Genomic DNA, 19270 nt, shown 5'->3' with positions numbered 1-19270 from the left:
TTTTTTCTTGGAGGCTTGTCCTCCGTCTAGTGCGGCAGAGACGTAAAATTACTGACGACGATGCTTAAACTCCCGAAATTTAACCACATCTATCCGTCGCATCGTCTTAAAAAAAAAAAAATAAAAAAAATAAAAAAAAGTTCCGTTCCATGCGTCGTCGTCATGGCGGCCCCCGTAGTCGCATCAGGAGTACTAATGGAGTTTCCCGTTCATTGACTGACGCGGGCAGCCTCGGCCAGTTTTCTCCCTACCAGGTCCAGACATTGCCGAAGAGACTTGGCATTCTGGGGACTCTGGGGCTGCTCTGTTCGGTAGTCAACCTACCAACAAGGGTAAAGATAGGCCGGGTACTACTATCTATGGAGTATACTAGATGGGTGTTATGATTGAATCTGCTCAGGTCCGCTGCGTGCCATTAAGGTATAACCGCCCTAACCCAGTTGGGATCCCAATATAAATTAGCCTTCTGGTTAGTTAAATTCGAGGTAGAATACTTTTTTACATAGTACCAACGGGGTGACGCCGAAACTTCATCGTCCAATCCCAGTGGAGCCAGTTCACAGAAAGGCAATCGAAACGGCCGCATTGGCCTTGGGGTACATAGAGAGCTCATGGATGAGGATCCTAGTCTGGACGGTGCTCGCCAATGAACCCTCACCACCTTGCTTTGCTCTCCTGCACGTCCTCGAGCTTACTCGGTTCTCCACTCTAACACCATCGAGATCAAAATCGCGTCATCGATCTTAACACCCCCATTGCCCAGTGTCCGCTCGTTTTCTCGACAGCCCCCCTGGCCAACCAGTGCGGCTACTAGTAGTTAATATTGCCTGACACAGGCATATAATGGAACCGTAACCAAGAGCCCCAGGAACAAAACCATCTCAATAAGGCCGCCGGTATACCTGAAGACCAGTCCTTCCCCTTTAAGCCCTCGGTATGAGGGATCACTTGGAATACACTTTCTCAGTGGAATCAATGGCGCCTGCAGCTACAGACTAGTATCGTTCTAATTGAGCCTATTCCGCGGAGTTACCGACGTCTCGTATCGCAATACCATCGTGCAATGATCAAAAATCTCACCATCTGTTTCGCATCTTACGAACGGATCCCTGCCACACCAACCCTTGCTGCGAAGGCGTGCTTTAGATCTCATCAGGGTCATCCCTCAGATGCAAGACCCCTGGGCAGCAAGCGACGCTTAAGCCCAGTAACCCTCCCAGTCGCCTGACAAGCGCATGTCCCATGCCCCTATGGTAAGAATCCATGTATATAGTTCGGCATCTGCACGGACGTCCAGCTTCAGCTTCGCCAGATTAACGTATATGAGGTCATTTCTACCCTAAAAGTCGTCTCTCTTTTCTGGTTGTGATATTTTCTTTATCTGCCGAGAGAGTCAAAAAGGATGAAACTAAATCCACCATTAACCGAATGGAAAAAAGCACATGGCACGTTCTGAGCATGCGATCTACCCAGCATATGGACTTAGCCGTGGCGAAGGATATGCCCTCGTGCCCGCCCACTTACTAGTAGTAGGACACCCATCCAATTGCTGGTTTGGATCTTTGTTTCTTCTTACGTGATAGACTCACTGGGGCACATTTCAGCTCCATCGAATATTACCCTCAACTGAAGGGGGAAAAAAAAGAAAAAAAATATCAAGATGGAGATATTGTCCGCCGGTCGATCATCCGGACAAGATTTGAGGTCAACAAAAGTCGCTGATCACATGGGCCAATCACAGGCGGGCGACTTAATACTACAGTAGTACTCGTTCTCTACTACTTACTAGTAGTACTAATGAGATGTGGCTTTGATGCTCGCCGCAAGAGCCCCAAAGTCCACCTGACTTTTACCCCGGAGTCGATCTCGAGCTAATACGGGATGTACAACTGCATTGGACCTTATGCATATGCTCTCCAATCGGTATGCACTCGGCCATGTCGGACTAGGGCTCCCTCCGCATTTTTATGTCCATGCATTGAACGGGCATTTCAATTGCACACTGGTCACTCACTCACTCACACATACAAAACTACAAAGCATCATTTCGCTATACTAACCAACAGACCTACCCCCATAATATCCTCAACCCCCCAAAAACCACCCACCAAGAACTACTAACCACAAAGCCCTAACCACCACCACCACCACCACCAGACGGAGCTAAACAAGGCCACCCGCGAGACAAGAACGAAACCCCGCCAAACACCCCAAAGGCCTTCACTAACAAACTCACCAATGCTCCTGACGTCATCGCACATCTCCGCGCCCCAAAACAATGAACCAGATCGAACCAGTGATCATCGTTCTTAGGCATGAACATCGCTCCCTTCGAGAAGAATCCCCGCCAGCTTCGATCATGAGACCAGCAATCCCATACCTGATGCACGAACGAGAAGCGCACACGGAGTTGTTTCTTGAAGCTCGGCACAAAGGAAGGATGAGCAACAAAAAAAAAAAAAAAAAAAAAAAAAGAAAGTCAAACGCGCAAACCGAAGCCGAATCGCTTATTCAAGGAAAGCTGAAACGGAACGGGTCGTATGGCGCACGGATCGCCCGCGGACCAGAACAGGTGATTTTGAATGGATCTGTTGACCTTCGGCGATATTAAGTACATGCCGTTAGATGGCGGCTGTGGTGATATGATGCTGGTTGTTGTGGGGATTGCATCTTACGTGGCTGCTGTTTGGTTAGGGATATTGAGACATTGGGTCATGGGAGCTATGAGGTAAGATGCAGGAATGCGCTCTTTTCTGCGAGTCCGGGGATTCTGGTGAGATGGGCTGTGATTAGGAGGAAGCGTGCGCATGGGGAGTAGAGGCTGATTGATACACGTGGTTGCGCACGATTCTCGAGGTCATTGACTTCTCATTCTCATGCGTGTTGCTTTCAATCTCTGTTATGCAGTTGCCAGTGTAGTGACGCAACAGATGGTGAACCAAGATATCGCCCAGATTCTGGACAGGACACTAATGCCATGAGCAGCAAGTACGCTGGGATCACCAATGCAGCCAGGGAAGCGCAGATATACGCTGAGCTACAAAACAGTTTTGCCGATGGCCATTACAAGGAAAACACTTGGCAGTTAAAATGGAATATTCAATACCCAAACCCACGCTGTAGTCTATAATGTTGAAACACGCTCAACCCCTAAATCGACCCACCATACCCCATCCCGAGTCAACTGAAGCGATGAGCGGAAAGGGGAGAAGAAATGAAATGTTGACTCGTTTACCATGATCTCGTCCATCTCATCAGGTACCATACCCTCCCTTCCCCCATAACAGACAAACAAGAAATAGAATATTATGCATGGGAATCAAAGCATGACGATGGGAATGTAAAATGAACCGACACGAAATCTCCCGCATCATCTTCCGGATCTTCGAGAAACGCCATTGCAGAGTAAATCATCAAGCGAACAAAAGAATTAAGAACCAAGCAATACCAGGGCTGAGCTCCCGCATGGTATCATAAGCGATTTCAGTAATGCCCTAGCACAGCAACTTAATCAACCACAGAAAAAAGCCCCCTCTTTACTGAGAGGCGCACTGCACTCTCTCAGCGCCAGGAGGAACGTCATCGTCATCCTCGTCCATAGAACCGGCACCATGGGCGCGTGCCTGGGAGTACTCGCTAGAGTCGACATCCTCCAGCTCGAAGTCCTCCACCATGGAATCGGCAGGTGGCTGGGGCTGCTCCATGCGGGTGGGCAGAACCTGTTCCAAAAGGTTGAGGTTGCTGAGCTGATCCTTCTCGGGGAACTTGACGTCAAACTGGATGTAGAGGTTGCCAAAGTCATGGTGGCGGAATGAGGGCATACCCTGACCCTTGATCACCTTGATGGCGCCTAGAAAATCAGTGTGTTAGTGCCCATGCCTCAATTACCGTAGATGAGCGGGAGAAGTGACATACCAGGAGTGATAACCTCGCCAGGGGCGATGTTCACAGTCAACCAGCGGTCATCGAGGTGCTCAATGTTGATGGTACCGCCAGCAAGAGCTGTGAGAAGATCGATTTCAGCGTGGTAGAAAAGGTCATCTTCCTTACGCTGGAACCGGGGGTGAGGCTTCTGTTCAATCTCGAAGACCACATCTCCAGGCATGACGCCAGGCATCTGGTCACCCTCCCCACGGAATTCGATCTTGTGGCCGTTCTTGACACCCTTGTCGACATGAACGTGGAGGACCTTGCGCTCGACAACGGTCTTCTTACCATTGCAGCGCTTGCAGCGGTCGCGCTCCCGAATCGTCTCACCCTCGCCACTGCAGTCTGGGCAAACAGTCTGGAAACGCTGGATCATAGGTCCCATCTGGCGCATCATAGTCTTCATACCGGAACCATTGCAGCCGCCACACGACTTGACGGCACCTTCCTTACCACCACGACCATCACAGCCAGGGCAAATGACAGACTTCTGCAGGGCCAACTTCGAAACCTTTCCGCGGTAGATATCCTCCAGGTTGACCTTGTGCACGTGGTGGATGGTGCGGGCCTTCTTGGGGCCCTGCTCCCTCATACCACCACCAAACATACCTCCAAAGCCGCCGCCGCCGCCAAAGAACTGGGCAAAGAGATCCTCTGCACCCATTCCGCCGGCGCCACCACCATTTTCAAGGCCTTCCTCACCGAGCTGGTCGTAGAGAGAACGCTTCTGGGAGTCGGAGAGAATTTCGTAGGCACGGGAAAGTTCCTTGAACTTTTCAGCGGCATCGGGGTTGTTTGCGTTCTTGTCTATGGGAACCTGTCAGCAAGTCCAGTCTAAACTCTTCCGCCCCAGCCGGTCATTTGAGCTGGGGTATAGGCGACGTACCAGGGTGGTATTTGAGGGCCCCCTTCTTATAGGCGGTCTTCAGTTGAGCCTCTGTGGCTGTCGGGGCAACCTGATAGCCTCACCGTCAGTTTCAAACACGGGGGATTCAGCGGCCACCCATAAGTATACTCACCCCGAGAACGTCGTAAAACTTGGTTTCCTTGACCATTGTGAAAGTGTGTCTAGTCGGATACTAAGAAAGGGGTGGCTTGTAGAACAATTACAAGAACCAACGAATCAAGGCGGAGAAGAAAACTATAGAAACAAGAACTTTTCTAGTGAAAACGTCACGGAGATGCGAACGGTACGGGAAAGAGGGAATTGTCCAAAGAGAGGAGAAGTTCGCCGGTCGTTTAGCCGGAACGAAGGGTCTATAAGGTGGGAGGGGGCCTCGGGAGGGTGGTTGAGAGGTGGGTTTGTTGATGAGAAGAAAAAGGATCTGACGGCCACTTCGAGGTTATCAAGACAGGAGCGGCGACTGACGGGCGTAAGATGGTAATTTCAATACCAGGACCAGGCACCAAAGGGGCCTTCACGGGGCGAACTTGTGCTGATTAAGATGCCAAGCTCTGTGCAATCTCTGTATTTTGGTACCGGAGATACGATAAGGCGAAGATCCGAGGGCACTGGCGATCTTTCTCCAAAGTATACAAACTATGACCGTTCCCTGGGGTATCAAATAAAAAGGTCAAGGGGAAGTTCTAGGGTCCAGGCGGCGGAAAATCAGTCGAAATGAAACTAAATGAAACTGTAAAAGGAGGTTCTGCCTGGCTTTTCAAGCACAAAACGATAGGGGCCTCATGTTCATGACTTGCAGCCCGATTGGCTTTGCTTTCCTCTTCTGGCTGCTTCGACCACCCTGTCACAGGCTGAATCCACGGCTCAAAGCGCTGACTCTCCCTTTCCATCTGATTCTGCCGGCTTCCACCATCTTCGCTGCCTTTCCAACCGAATCGGTAATTCCATTGTTTTGTTACCACTGTTACAATGCATCCAATGAAGTTTTACCCTGTATCAGCTTTCAGATACCGGTTCCTTACGGCGGAATATTCACAATGTCAACAGTCCCTTTCCATCTGCTTCCATAGAGCGCTGATGTATTACGAAAAAAGTATTATTATTAGTGTCTTAGAAACCATTCATGAATGTACAGGTGATTAAAAATGACCTTAGACTCTATGAAGCAAATATCTCACTGGAGGCGACTTGTGGTTCTGAATCCTACAGATTAAGCAGTGTAGAATACATCGTAGATACACAGTCAAGTACGTCTGTGGATGAAGATCTGGCTCTCTGGATTTTGGAACACTTATTTTTTGATTTTTTGAATTTTTTTTTTTTTTTTTTTTTTCTTTTTTTCTTGTGGCACAGTCGACTTTGCCCCAGGCAAACAATGTGGCGGCGGGACGGCTGCTAGTTAAGTTTTTCCTTATCGATAAGCAGCAGTATCCAGAAGTGGAAAGAGGGGGGTTCGTGGGTGAGGGGAATGAAGACATCACATAGATATAACGATAGGTATAGTTGATGAAAGGAGAAGACTACTGAGATTTTCTACAGGTCACGATACTCTTGATCGGTAACTATTGTAATCTACATATAGTGGGTTATAGCCATTGTATGCATTCTAAAATGTATGCCGAGACGCCCCGCATCGTCAAATATATAATCAGGATTGGAACAACCGCACAACTTCGTAAACAATTAGAAACGGATGCAACTTCAACCACCAATTGGAGGTAAAATTTGACACGTTCATTAAATCCTGAGCATATTCCAGGAGGTAGAATATAAGCCATTGCGGAACATTGCATACAATGGCAAATTTCACTCTCAAGGAATCACTGCATAAACGTATTCTTCATGAGGGGAAAACATCCGAAATGCTTATCACCTTTATCAAGATCCTCCGCCAACAACAAGCCGTGGCCAACCGTTCCTGCGGGTCAAGCTAGAACCAGAACGGCAGTTGACCACCAGATTGAATTTTGCCGGATGGAGTTGAGTTAGAGACCATAACAGCTTATCTCTGCGCCCTACTTGTCTTCTAGTTCTCCAATTCGAGTCTTTATTTCCCTCTACATCCCATAATCCATATCAAATCATATCTAGTATAATGGAGTCAGACCCTGGATTTATTGCTGCCCTCGAGGAGGCAAAGCAAGGTTACGCTGAAGGTGGAGTTCCTATCGGCGCGGCATTGGTCTCCAAAGATGGCAAAATCCTTGGCCGTGGACACAATATGCGCGTGCAGAAGGGGAGTGCGACATTACATGTTAGTCAACCACTCGCCTGTTCAATACCCCCTAGGTGATTGGAAGGATGCCCGTGGCTTACATTGACATAACAGGCCGAGATGTCTGCTCTGGAGAACTCAGGCCGCCTTCCCGCTTCGGCCTACGAAGGTGCTACCATGTATACGACCTTGTCTCCCTGTGATATGTGCACGGGTGCTTGCATCCTCTATAAAGTGAATCGTGTGGTCATTGGAGAGAACAAGAGTTTTATGGGTGGGGAGGAATATCTCAAGAACCGTGGCAAGGAATTGGTTGTCTTGGACAACGAGGAGTGCAAACAGTTGATGGAGAAATTCATGAAGGAGAAGCCGGAGCTCTGGTAAGTTCTTTAATTCTGAACACTGCTTTTGGATCATGACAAGTCGTCGATAACGTATATTGTTTTACCGCCCATCCCCTCCATTTCAAAATGATAGTAACTGACTATGGACATATCAAAAATATAGGAATGAGGATATTGCTGTCTAAGCCGTGAATATATCATAGGCTAATCAGCCATTCGCCGATGAGCTCCAGGGTATGAGGAATCGCAATGTAAATAGTCAGAGCCTCACCCTTACAGAAATCATCGCCATGATCATGTCATATGCTTTATTTATGCCGTTAGTCTGTGGATCTCCTCAAAAAAGAATTTGAGATCTTCAGGCTTGACAAATGGAGTAACGCCTGCGCAAATTAGCATGTTTCATCAACCTAAATATCATGGGACGTCATTACCATGACCCAAGTTGGCAATCCATCCTTGCTTGCCCTTCTCGAAACCTTTAACCATGGTCTCGACAACTTCCGTGATGGCAGGACGGCCGCCGTAGAGCATACCGGGATCAGCATTGCCCTGGATGGTGACCCGACCGTTCGCAATTCGCCTAGCTTCCGCTGGGTCATGTAGCCAGTCAAGCCCCACAACGTTATAGCCGGATTCACAAAGGTCATCAAGTGCATACCATGCGCCCTTGGCGAAAACAGTCATGGGCACCGGCTCCAGTCCCATTTCCCTCAGCCGCTTGGGCAGATTTGCAGAAATATGGCGCAGATATGGGAGCGAGAATGACTTGAACGAGGCCGGAGAAAGTTCACCGGCCCATGAGTCAAAGACCTGGACTAACTGGGCGCCTGCGGCGACCTGGAGTGCAAGGTATTCCACACAGATCTCTGCGATCTTCTGCAGCAATGCCTGGGATTCCTTTGGGTACTTGTAGACCCACGTCTTCGACTGAACAAACATCTTGCTTCCACCACCTTCAACCATGTAGCACAGGAGGGTCCAAGGGGCACCACAAAAACCAATGAGCGGGACACGGCCTTGCAACTTGTGCCGGGTGAGTCGGATGGCCTTGTAAACATAGTCAAGCTCCTCCTTAACATCGACCTGCTTCTGCATCACTTTTTCGTACTGTCCGTCGTCCGGCGACTTCAGCGGTTCGGGGAAGTGGGGTCCCTTCTTGTCAACCATCTCAACCTGCATTCCCATAGCCTGGGGAATGACTAGAATATCGGAGAAGATGATTGCGGCATCGATAAGCCCTGCATAGCGTTCCACAGGCTGGATAGTCAGCGTCGAGGCGATTTCCGGGCTGCGGCAGCATTCGAAAAAGTCGCGACCTCCTTTAGCTTCGTGGTATTCGGGGAGATAGCGTCCAGCTACAAGTAGAGAAAAATACAAAGTTAGCAATGGCTGGCCCTTTCAGCCTGCATGAAACTACATTGGGGAAAGATAGCAGAAGCGTAGCATATATACCTTGACGCATAACCCATATCGGAGGACGCTCGACCTTCTCGCCTACAATTACATCAGCGGCGGCAATTTCGGCTGTTGTAATCTATGATGGAAATACCTCTGGCGGCCCTCAGCAAAAGGTCGTTCTTCAATGGAGCGAATTGTTCCTGCATCTTGACGGAAAATAGGATGGATTGTGTGAAGAGGGGACCTTGGGAAGAGGGGTGACTGCATGCAATTCTAGCACCAAGGTCCCAACCGCCGCTCGGCGCCTCGGCCCGCCGCAGTACATTTGTGCATCCCAACCTAATTCGGAACCCTTCCATCTGCTAGGCTACATACCAGAGTACGTAGTAGTAAGTATTGGTAGTAAGTACGTAAACCCCTAAGTGTATCATACAAAGGCGTACAAGCCGAAAAAAAAGGTTGAAGTATGTCTAAACCAATTGACTATTTAAATAATAAGTAGTTTGAATTTACAGCGGCCGATTGTTCCTCAGTAATCCTCCCCGTGCGTCTTGCGCAGATTGCCCAAACTATATAACAACTCGTTGAGTTCCTTTCTTTGCTTCGTGTCGGCATCTGCTGGAATACCGGAGGAGCCGGCCAGATTAATATTGGTAACTAGCGACTCTGTGACCGGCTCCCACTCCAAGTTTTCTGTTCCCGGCTTCACGCAGAACGATTCAATTAGATTCGAGGAGCTTGTTGGGCTGGCTCTCCATTCGTGAGTCGAGCCCTTTTCACGGATAGAGTCCACAGAAACAACAATTGTGCTGTCCTTCTCCATGATGGCTACGTCTAATACGTTGCCAGACATCTCGATTGGGCCCTGTGTTTTTAATGTGCCATCGGACTCGAGCACGAAGCATTGCAGCTGTGAGGACCTATTGAGGACATTAGACAAGCAGGATATTGACTTAGACTCTCATTCCCACTTACCCATCAAGCGCAACAAGAACAATATTCGATCCACCGATTGATGTCGCCCAAATTCCACGAACTGTAACCTGTGTAGTCTCTGATTCCTGCTCCACTAGGGGGACCTTCTGTAGCATACGGCCTTCGGTCCATTTCCAGACTAGCAAATAGTCGTCGCCTCCGCCGGAGATGAGATATTCTGGAGCAGATTGGGGAATGCAGAGCTTGGTGATGAATGCAGTATGGCCCAGACAATAACCTTCAATAATATGAGCCTGGGGATAGCGAGAGACTCGGATATGCTCATCGCGGTCTCCGGTTAGGATGTAACTGCGCTTTTGACCAGAATTATCATCCCGAGGCACCGTGGCAAAAGCAACACCCGTGAGCAATGACACATGACCAAGTAGCAATTGATGCTGGAAATTCAGGCTGGTCTTTTCTTCGGTAGGGTTTTTCTGACCATAGCGCAGCTGCTGCTCCAAAGATTCAAGATTTCGCTTACTATGCACCGTAAGGGGTGTTGCTGCAGGTACCTTTGGCCGATTAGGAAGCTTTGGCGCCACATATGGCTCATTGCTGGGAAGAAGTGGCAGCGAGTAAACATCGCCGAATTTATCACCACAGAGGATTGTGTTACCGTCATCAGTAAGAACGATACTACAGGGCCTCTTCGGCATACATCTGCAGATAGGGTGAGCACACAATTTCCGTCTAGTTGGCAGGACCGACTCACCTTTCACTTAGTTGTTCAAAAGTGCCATCATCTTTCAAGCGGAGGACACGAATGCACTTATCTTCTGCAGTGAGTGCAATCACATAATCTCCGTTCGAATGCGCAATTAAAATAGGGATGCTGGACCAAGCCGGAGTCTTGACAGGCGATTTGGAAGTTTCGGCAGGTCCATCCTCGGACAGAGAGACCTTTCTCTTCTTCTCTGGTGGTGCTTGGTCTTCTGATCCAGTCCGTGTCTCAGTTGGCTTGGGGTTATTTGCATTGCTTGCATCTACATCTTGCGGCCAAGACGAGAGACGCTGTCCGGTCTCTGCAGTGTAGGAGTAAATCTTACCCCCAGATGACGCAATAAGCAGCCTCTGAGGTTCTGCACACTGTCTCTCCAGATATTGGATGCATTGGAATGGAAGTTGGAAGTTGGCAGCCATGTCTTATATAATTGGTCGTAGATTGCTAGAAAAGCGAAGGCTGATTCGGCCACGAATATTGTGGCGTCAGAAAATACAGCAGCGAAAGTGAATGGTGGTGCTGCGACAAGTAAAGTACATAAGCTACCTTGCGTAAACAGTAATTTATTGGAGGATTAAATGGATATCATAACCCTCCAGAAGTATACCACCAAATGCACGCGCGCATGCCCTATCTGACCTATCTGCGGACATTTTTTTTTTCTGCCGGGCGGAGAACCACGTGACTGCCTCGCTAGCCGAAGCCACAGAGAAAACAAAATCCCCCAATTTCGAAGTTCCTTTGATTCTTTTGATCTTCAACGTCACGATTCAAATCGGACAGCAACACACTTTTAGAATTATCCCTTGCCCTTAAACATCCTATCTTCACCGAAATAAGGAGACATGGGGGGCAAGTCTGCTACCAAGGCCGCTTACTTCGAGAAGCTGAAGAACCTTCTCGATGAGTACAAGACGGTCTTCATTGTCGGTGTCGACAATGTCAGCTCTCAGCAGATGCACGAGATTCGTCTGAGTCTCCGTGGTGAGGGTGTTGTCCTGATGGGTAAGAACACCATGGTATGTATCTCCAAATCCCCAAGCAATTGACACCGCAATTGACCGCATTGTTTCAGGTTCGCCGTGCCATCAAGGGCTTCATCACCGACAACCCTGAGTACGAGCGTCTCCTTCCTCACGTCAAGGGTTAGTACAGCACTTTAAATAAAGCGACATCGAAAGTATACATGGACTAATCGCTGACACGTCACAGGCAACGTTGGTTTCATCTTCACCAACGGTGACCTTAAGGCCGCCAAGGAGAAGATCCTTGCCAACCGTGTCGCTGCCCCTGCTCGTGCTGGTGCCATCGCTCCTGCCGATGTCTTCGTTCCTGCTGGTAACACCGGTATGGAACCCGGTAAGACCTCGTTCTTCCAGGCTCTCGGTGTCCCCACCAAGATTGCTCGTGGTACCATCGAAATTACCACCGATCTTAAGCTCGTTGAGGCCGGCGGCAAGGTCGGTCCCTCCGAGGCTACCCTGCTGAACATGCTCAACATCTCTCCCTTCACCTACGGTATGACCATCGCCCAGGTCTACCAGGAGGGTCAGACCTTCGGTGCCGATGTTCTCGACATCGAGGAGGAGCAGCTGCTTGCCGCTTTCAGCAGCGCCATCCAGACCGTCACTTGCCTGTCTCTGGCCACTGGATTCCCCACCCTTCCTGCTGTCATCCACAACCTTATCAACAGCTACAAGAAGGTTCTCGCCGTTGCTGTCTCTACCGAGATCAGCTGGCCCGAGATCGAGCAGCTCAAGGACCGTATCGCTAACCCTGATGCGTACGCCGCCGCTGCTCCTGCTGCCGGTGCTGCTGCCGCTACTGGCGGTGCCGCTCCTGCTGAGGAGAAGAAGGAGGAAGAGGAGGAGGAGTCCGATGATGACATGGGCTTCGGTCTTTTCGACTAAACTTCTCGTCTCATTGAGCGAGATACGACCACCATGCTTTAGATACATTCACAGCCAACCTTGACGGTTGGAAAAAATGAAACCAAACTCGTGGTCAATTTCTTGTTATCATTTCAACTAGATGTGGACGTAGACATACGGTCCACTATCTTGAATTACCTAAGGTGAGCATATACTTTCTTGAACTCTTCACTACCTTTACCCTGAACATCACTCCTTGGCGGATGATGATATTTTTTAACTCGTAGTCACTGTTGTGGCGTTGAAGATCAAAAACTAGCAACAACAAACACTCTAATTTTTTGCTGACCCGCCTCCCTTCTATCTTGCTCATCTTACACACTTTTCAGCAATATGGATTGCTAACTGTGATTGCAGATCATTCAGATACATGTGATGTAGTAGTATGTCTCGCGAGTTGGATTCGTAGTACCACGGTGTTGCTGCGCGAGGGCCCAGTCTCTCCAGCTGGATCTTTTACTGTCTCAGATGAAATATACTGCTAGGTAAGAGTCGTGCAGGGGTTATGGATCCTAATTCAGACACTTAGATAGCATCATATGTTAAATCAAAAAAATGATCTAAGTATTCGGTATCATACATCGCACCTGACTATCCGCTATGACCACGCAATATAAAAGTAGAGTATATATCTGTCGTAGTGAAAAAAAGTAAACTGGTATACTCGACAAGCAAGACATGCGAAACTATCTGACAAGAAGAAGTGAACAAGCCTAAGTTAGCTTTGCTTCAGTTACCATCATCACCACTCCTTCCAAACCGACCACCAAATCCACCCAGGTCCCGACGGAAGAACTTTCCAATATTTTTCAGATTTTCGTTTAGGTTGCCTGCAGTAGCGTTCTCGGCGGTGCTCTGTAGTTGTGCGAATGGGCCAGGGGACACAGGGGTGGTGGATGTTGATCCTGGGGCACCACCTGCGCCGGGGTTTCCAGTCGAGGACATAGGAGTTCCGAATCGGTCGACACCGTCCTTGGCAGCTGAGATGATGGCAGAGCCCAACATGGATGGATCGAAACGGGTGGGGAGGTTGGAAGCACCGATTGATGCGGCGGCGGTTCCAAGTCCCAGCCCTTGGTTTGAAGAGGAAGCGGGGGTGGTTTGAAAGGCTGTGAGAATGGGATTGCTTTGCTGAAGGTTCGGCGCGTGACGGTCTGATGCACGGTGGATCTGGAAGAGTTCTACGAGCTGGTTCTGCTCTTGTCGACTGCGGATGCCTTTGAGTTCGAGGATCTTGCGGAAGTTCGTGTTGCTGCTGTCCTTGATGTGGATCAAGTATGCTTGTACTAGAGCCTCTGGAGGCGATGGTTGGACTTGGAGGGTCTTGAGGAGAGTCTCGATCTTCATGAAGCTGTTGTTGACACGCTTCGCGAAGCTTGCTGGAGCGGGAGCTGGTAGAAGAGATGAGAGGCCGGTTTTGAGGGTGTATCCGTCCAGGAGCATCTATTCAGAGTTAGATGTCAATACTTTGTACTGTGATTTGGGATGGTGATGACTTACTTGCTCCGCCCCAGTCTCCGAGACTGGCTTGCACTGAAAGATATTCGAAACGAATACGTTTGATATCAGCTCTACGACATGATCCGCGAAAGCTCGGGCGTACTGTTGTTTATGCAGCAACTGCAGGATCTCGGAGGACTTGGCGTTAAGCTTGGTCATGAGTTCACTGACATACGTGCTCTGATCGCTAACACTTTCAAGTCGATTCCAAGGTGTATTGCGCATTTCTCGCCAGGAGGGCTCTAACTCGACCTCGACCATCCGCACAAGGCACCGAACAGCAGCAGATGCAATGCCCATGAATGAATCCGCCTGGCTCTGCAGATCAACCGATTGTTTCAAATTCTTGTCGAGCCTTCCTTTGATCTTTTCCTCTAGTTGATTGCAGGTGGTATAGCAGTAATCTGCAGTGTTGAGAACTGAAATGAGGTCCTCCAGAGATGGTACCTTGGATGGAGTAGTGCCGGTGGGTCTCTCACTGATATAGTATAAGAGGACTTGCTGGGCATATTGATCGAGATACTTTGCGAAGACTTTGGCCAAGTCGGCAAGGCTCCCACCCGTCGAGAGTTTCGCACATTGCTGTAGAGAGAGTCTGTAGAACGTAAAAAGCTCCGTGGAGGACGCTATGACGATGTTAGAATCGAACTCCTCATCTGGCGGTCTGATAGGTTGCTGTCGATATTTTGGTATCAGGGTAGCCAACTGCTTATCTTGAGCTTCAACCCATACGCTTAGATAGGGCTCGAAGGCCTCTGAAATGGCCTGGCCAAAGACAGGTGCTTCAGCCGAGGTGAACGTGTCGGTGGACGGGCGGGATGGATTGACAAACCGCCGCTCCAAAGTATGCTCAAAATCCAAAGTCTCCTGCAAGCAAGAAAGTAATAGGTTGACGTCGATCGTCTGCCCATTTCGCACGGACCGGGAAAGAATGCCCTTGAAATCCTCTCGAGTTCCTTCACAAAATATGTTCGCCAAGATCTCATCAACCCTCCAAGAGGTCGGCCATATCGCTGCGTATTCCTCATCGTAGATCTTCAATATACGACGGAACCATGAATACCTCCGCGAAATGTTGTCCAAGGACCCCGCCTCCTCGTTATTCCTGAACACCTGTCGATACTCCCGTAGCTGGAAATTGCAATACCAGGTCACCAGCCTGGACTTCGCATGCTCCCCCAAAGCGTCCATAACAAGACAGCCCTCCGAAAGCACGAGCCTCTGTTGTCCCACTTCACCCTTAGCAAACGCCAGCTCAAAGTCTTCACAGACCTGCTCCAACAACTCTCGTTGTATATCTGCCACATTTCTACTGAGAAGAGCGATCTGATCAATGGATCGGTACGACTTGAAGTGCGCCATCAGCTGAATAACCGCCTGCAGTAATTGAGCACAGTCCCGGTACTGCCTTGTCTTACCGAGGACACGGAGCTGATCGTATGCCGTCGTCAGCATCTGCAGCCTCTTCAGGGCTGTCATGGATTGCGTGAGGTTCTTCTTTGCATTGTCCAGCTGTTTGATATCCGCCGTCATCTCGGTGATGGCTAGCTCCGTCTTGGACGCGCGGTCGCGCACATCGTCAATCTTCTTGAATAACTCCGTCAAATCTGCCTGGGCAGCCTGTATGCGCTGGACGCTTTCCGCATTGGATGTGACTTGTTCCTCCACCAACGCGCCGATCTCGTCGTCCAGCTCATCTTCGTAGTCTAGGAGGGACCGGGAAACGTGGGAGACGGAGGACAGCGTGGAGGGGTGAGAGAAGATAGCATTTAGGTGGTCAATTGGATCGTAGTCCGCTATTGCATAATGAAATGAAGTTGGGTATTAGCGGGAATCAATCGGCACGGATTCGTCTGAGAAGTTCACCTCACCTGCGTCGAGGGGATCGAGATCCGCCGCTCCGTTGGAGGGCGTGTGGTTGGAGGAGGAGGTTGTGGTAGACATTCCATTAGTTCTCCAGTTTACACCTAGAGTACATGCTGTGTTTGGGATTTCCGGACCATCCACCAATTCAGTTAGGGTACGAGGGAGAGATTAGAGGGCTAGACTAAAAATTACAGCAAGGAAGGGCTGAGGACAAAAGTGGTCTTGCGGGAAGTTGGCGATCAAGTCCGGGAAGTTGTAAACGCCGAAAGCCAACTTTAGCGCAAACGCGGCTGATTGATGGAGGGAGGTATAAATAGGTCTAAATAAGCTTGACCTCGAGAGATTAGCTCCGCCGCCCTCCATATCATATATCACTATCTTCCCTTTACCTCTACTTTATTTTATTTTACTCTTTTTTCTTTTCTTTTCTTTCTTTTTTTTTTTCTCTCCTACAGGCAGTTGTGAAAGTTGTGTGCTGTTTTTCTGGCCCGTTGGAAGCAGACCCAGCAAGTGATATTGACCTCACGGGGGTGATCAGATGGATCCCCCTCCCCTTTCTATCTATAAGGACATGATCTTCGTCGTCTCTCGAGATTCAATAAATGTGATACGGTGAAATCTTTCAAACAAGTCAGAGAACCCACAACCGTTCGCCCAAGCCATGCAAACACAAGAAATGCAGTAGAACAATAATAGTTGAATCAGACTCCCAGCAAACACCACAGCTTCCTCCACTCAAAAATTTTGGGTATGTAAAAAAGCAGATAAGAACTAGACAGCTCCGGGCAGGAAAGCGTCTGGAGGTAGCTGTCCCTGAGCCTTTACACGGAATTAGTAACCCTCCATAGAAAATGACCAAGCGCTGGAAGGGCTTACCTTGAGCTCCACAAAATTCTTCAAAGCAGCGTCCAAATTCCAACCGTTGCCGGAAAGCGCCATTTCAGAGTATGGTAGGGTCATGCCCGTTTTAGCGCTTATTTGCATGACCAACTGTTCTTGTTGCACCTGGGCATCTGGTTTGCCTGGTGCCGGCATACCGTAACCATCGGGAGTGGCCGGAACAACCGGTGCTTGGACAGGAGGTTGTCCGGGTTGGGCTGTTTGGACAACTGGCTGCTCCAACATCCATGCTTCATGGCCCCCATGGGCCCGCAGACAAAGAATATCATTGATCACCCTAATACCACCCATGCCTCCACCAGGTCCAAGGATAAATGTCCGGTCGAAGCTCCGAAGGTCAACCTTGGGTCCATTGATCTCTTCAAATTTTCCATGCACCATGATAATAAGTCCACCCACGCCAGTCGCGCTCTGTCCGGAAGGATCAGGTAGCCCAGGGATGGGGAAACATTCAATAAGCCATTCTTCAGGGTGAGCTGCAATGTCGGGATGTCGTGTTTGAGGAAGGGTGTTCCACATCTCACGGATTTTATCCGCACCGACAAAGGAACGAGACATCCTCGCAGGAAGATGATTGATCTTAAGCAGATTCCTACTCTTCTTGATGTAAGGATCCCAGGCCGCAGTCTCGCTCTGCTGGGCTCTTGGAGCAGTGGTATTGACATTCAGCGAGAACGTGGACTTGTTGTCGTATACACCGTTCAGAAGGTCAGTACGGTTGTTGTCATAACCAACAAAGAAGGCCTTGACAAAGTTCTCTCCGATTTGAGATTCGTCCTGGAAATGCGGCGCCTGCACAGGAATCGGTGTCTTCTTCTGCGCAGCCACTTCCTCCACCGTCCGAACTTCCGTATTATTCAAAAATCGAAGTTTTGGATACCACTTAAGCATGGTGTCCTTGAAAGTAGGATCCGCGCTGAAAGGGGTACCGGTGAGGTCGAGAAACTCCAGATTTCGGAACTTCCACCTCCATCCAATTAAGGACTGAGCGTCTTTGAAGTTATTATTCGATAAATCAAGATTCTTCAAATCGGGGAATGACTGAGCCAATGTCGTGACGACCGTTATATTGGCGAGCTGATTGTCGGCAAGGCTGACACTCTCCACAGCCTCGCGTCGCGCTGTCGAGCTATCAAAATTCATCTCCCATACTTTCATCAACGCCGGGAAGAACTTGGATTCGGTAGATGTGCTATCGAAGATCCCCATTGCCAACAGATCCGGGTCGCTGCCAAGCTTAGAGAGGTTGAGCAATTTCTGCTGTTGAAAATAGCGTTTGCTCAAGATCGCGGTCATCTTAGATTTGGTATCGGCGGTCGAGGGGGCGCCACTGCTCCGCGATACTTCGGATAACATCGTTTGGTCCATTCCATTGGCGGACGGATCATATGTCTGAATCGTGAGGGGTGCTCCTGCAAAACTGAAACCATTCATTTTTAACATCCTGTCCAACAACTCCGGCCGGATAGATACTATGAACGTATCGCCTTCAACCCGCGACTAGTGAACGTTAGTAAGGCGTAAGAGACCTTTTTGCGCCGTCATCCAGAGGAACAAACGCCAAAAACAGCCTGCGATCGTCGTTCTGGGGTACCACTCCTGTAAACGAGAACACACCGGAGAGGACGACGTTGCGAAATAATGTCGGTGACCGTCAAATCTGATGTTGAACATACCTTTGTGATCCTTGCGCGGGAGCCAGCTTTCGAGTCGGATGAGTTGAGTTTCTTTTCGAGGAAGGTGATTAGACTTTCAACACCACCGTCGCGGTTGGATGCTGCCTTGCTCTGCTTCCATCCTCGGACGCTAACTTGTTCCAGATTGCTGCCTCGGCCACCTTGTCGGATATTCGCCTGAGAACTTGTGTTGCTCGAAATAGCCTTTTGGATAGCGTCGAGTGCCCTATCGCGGGTGTGGACCCGTGGTCCAGTAGCTGCCGTGCGGCTAGAATCGCCGCGCGCCTTCTTTACACGGCCTTGAGTAGAGCCTGCGTCCATAGCCAAATCACCATCTCGATCGACCCTTTTTGCTCCACCTTTCTTGCGAATACCCCCGCGATCTGAACCGCCTGAGCGGCCTCGGGAGCCTTTTCCTCCTTTCATGTTGATCGCAGTGGTAATTATATTCGGAATGTGAGGAGAATGGTAGGTAACGAGGGTAGAGTAGTGGCTGGTATAGTTTTCTTTTTCTTTTTTTTCTTCTCTCAGGCGGACTTAGCGCTGCGCGCCTGAAATTCAGGTCGATCTAATCGGCATGCAATAGAGAAGATAGTTAGATATAGGAAGAGAGGTAAAGTAGATATTGTAGACAGTGGTGTTCAATATAATGGAAGAAGTAGGATTAAGCCAAACCTCGCGGGTGAGGTGTTTGAGGGGACAGTATGAGGCAGAAGAAAGTCAAGCGGAAAAAGTGACGTGAATCAAAAGAGTCATGTCACGTGAGGACTGAAGAGGTGGATTGCCTGCATATCCACGTGATAGCCTACCAGGCACCCATGAAGTGGAGGCCCCCTGTGGCCAATCAGGGACTGCAGTCTGGCCTCTGGCACTCAATCGGTAATACACGATACCGATGCCGCCAATT

The 19270-nt window shown here is 49.4% G+C and overlaps 6 protein-coding genes across 6 annotated transcripts; 2 read left to right on the top strand and 4 right to left on the bottom strand.

Moving 5' to 3' along the window:
* Positions 1-3536: 3536 nt before the first annotated feature.
* Positions 3537-4982, bottom strand: ABOM_008476 (type I HSP40 co-chaperone YDJ1; the record flags this gene model as incomplete). Its single annotated transcript, XM_022535605.1, has 4 exons — positions 3537-3850; positions 3916-4734; positions 4814-4883; positions 4947-4982. The coding sequence occupies 4 exons, from the start codon at positions 4980-4982 to the stop codon at positions 3537-3539; spliced, it is 1239 nt and encodes a 412-aa protein (XP_022386694.1).
* A 1944-nt stretch (positions 4983-6926) lies between these two features.
* ABOM_008475 (cytosine deaminase) lies at positions 6927-7575 on the top strand (the record flags this gene model as incomplete). The annotated part of the gene is made up of 3 exons (XM_022535604.1): positions 6927-7085; positions 7161-7426; positions 7554-7575. The coding sequence occupies 3 exons, from the start codon at positions 6927-6929 to the stop codon at positions 7573-7575; spliced, it is 447 nt and encodes a 148-aa protein (XP_022386697.1).
* Positions 7576-7807: 232 nt separating this feature from the next.
* ABOM_008474 (tRNA (guanine-N(7)-)-methyltransferase subunit TRM82) lies at positions 7808-10909 on the bottom strand (the record flags this gene model as incomplete). The annotated part of the gene is made up of 6 exons (XM_022535603.1): positions 7808-8748; positions 8846-8887; positions 8943-9035; positions 9362-9711; positions 9767-10429; positions 10482-10909. 6 exons carry the CDS (start codon positions 10907-10909, stop codon positions 7808-7810), a joined length of 2517 nt encoding a protein of 838 aa, XP_022386696.1.
* Positions 10910-11335: 426 nt separating this feature from the next.
* ABOM_008473 (60S ribosomal protein uL10) lies at positions 11336-12400 on the top strand (the record flags this gene model as incomplete). The annotated part of the gene is made up of 3 exons (XM_022535602.1): positions 11336-11509; positions 11566-11635; positions 11703-12400. The coding sequence occupies 3 exons, from the start codon at positions 11336-11338 to the stop codon at positions 12398-12400; spliced, it is 942 nt and encodes a 313-aa protein (XP_022386699.1).
* Positions 12401-13150: 750 nt separating this feature from the next.
* Positions 13151-15865, bottom strand: ABOM_008472 (putative GARP complex subunit Vps53; the record flags this gene model as incomplete). Its single annotated transcript, XM_022535601.1, has 3 exons — positions 13151-13864; positions 13922-15717; positions 15793-15865. The coding sequence occupies 3 exons, from the start codon at positions 15863-15865 to the stop codon at positions 13151-13153; spliced, it is 2583 nt and encodes an 860-aa protein (XP_022386698.1).
* A 693-nt stretch (positions 15866-16558) lies between these two features.
* Positions 16559-18789, bottom strand: ABOM_008471 (mRNA export factor mexA; the record flags this gene model as incomplete). Its single annotated transcript, XM_022535600.1, has 3 exons — positions 16559-16606; positions 16664-18187; positions 18247-18789. 3 exons carry the CDS (start codon positions 18787-18789, stop codon positions 16559-16561), a joined length of 2115 nt encoding a protein of 704 aa, XP_022386701.1.
* Positions 18790-19270: the final 481 nt, after the last annotated feature.

The sequence above is a fragment of the Aspergillus bombycis genome (assembly GCF_001792695.1).
Source record: "Aspergillus bombycis strain NRRL26010 chromosome Unknown contig00079, whole genome shotgun sequence".
NCBI lineage: Eukaryota > Fungi > Ascomycota > Eurotiomycetes > Eurotiales > Aspergillaceae > Aspergillus > Aspergillus bombycis.
The sequence above is the reverse complement of the archived record's forward strand: the minus strand, read 5'-3'. Positions and strand labels throughout refer to the sequence as shown.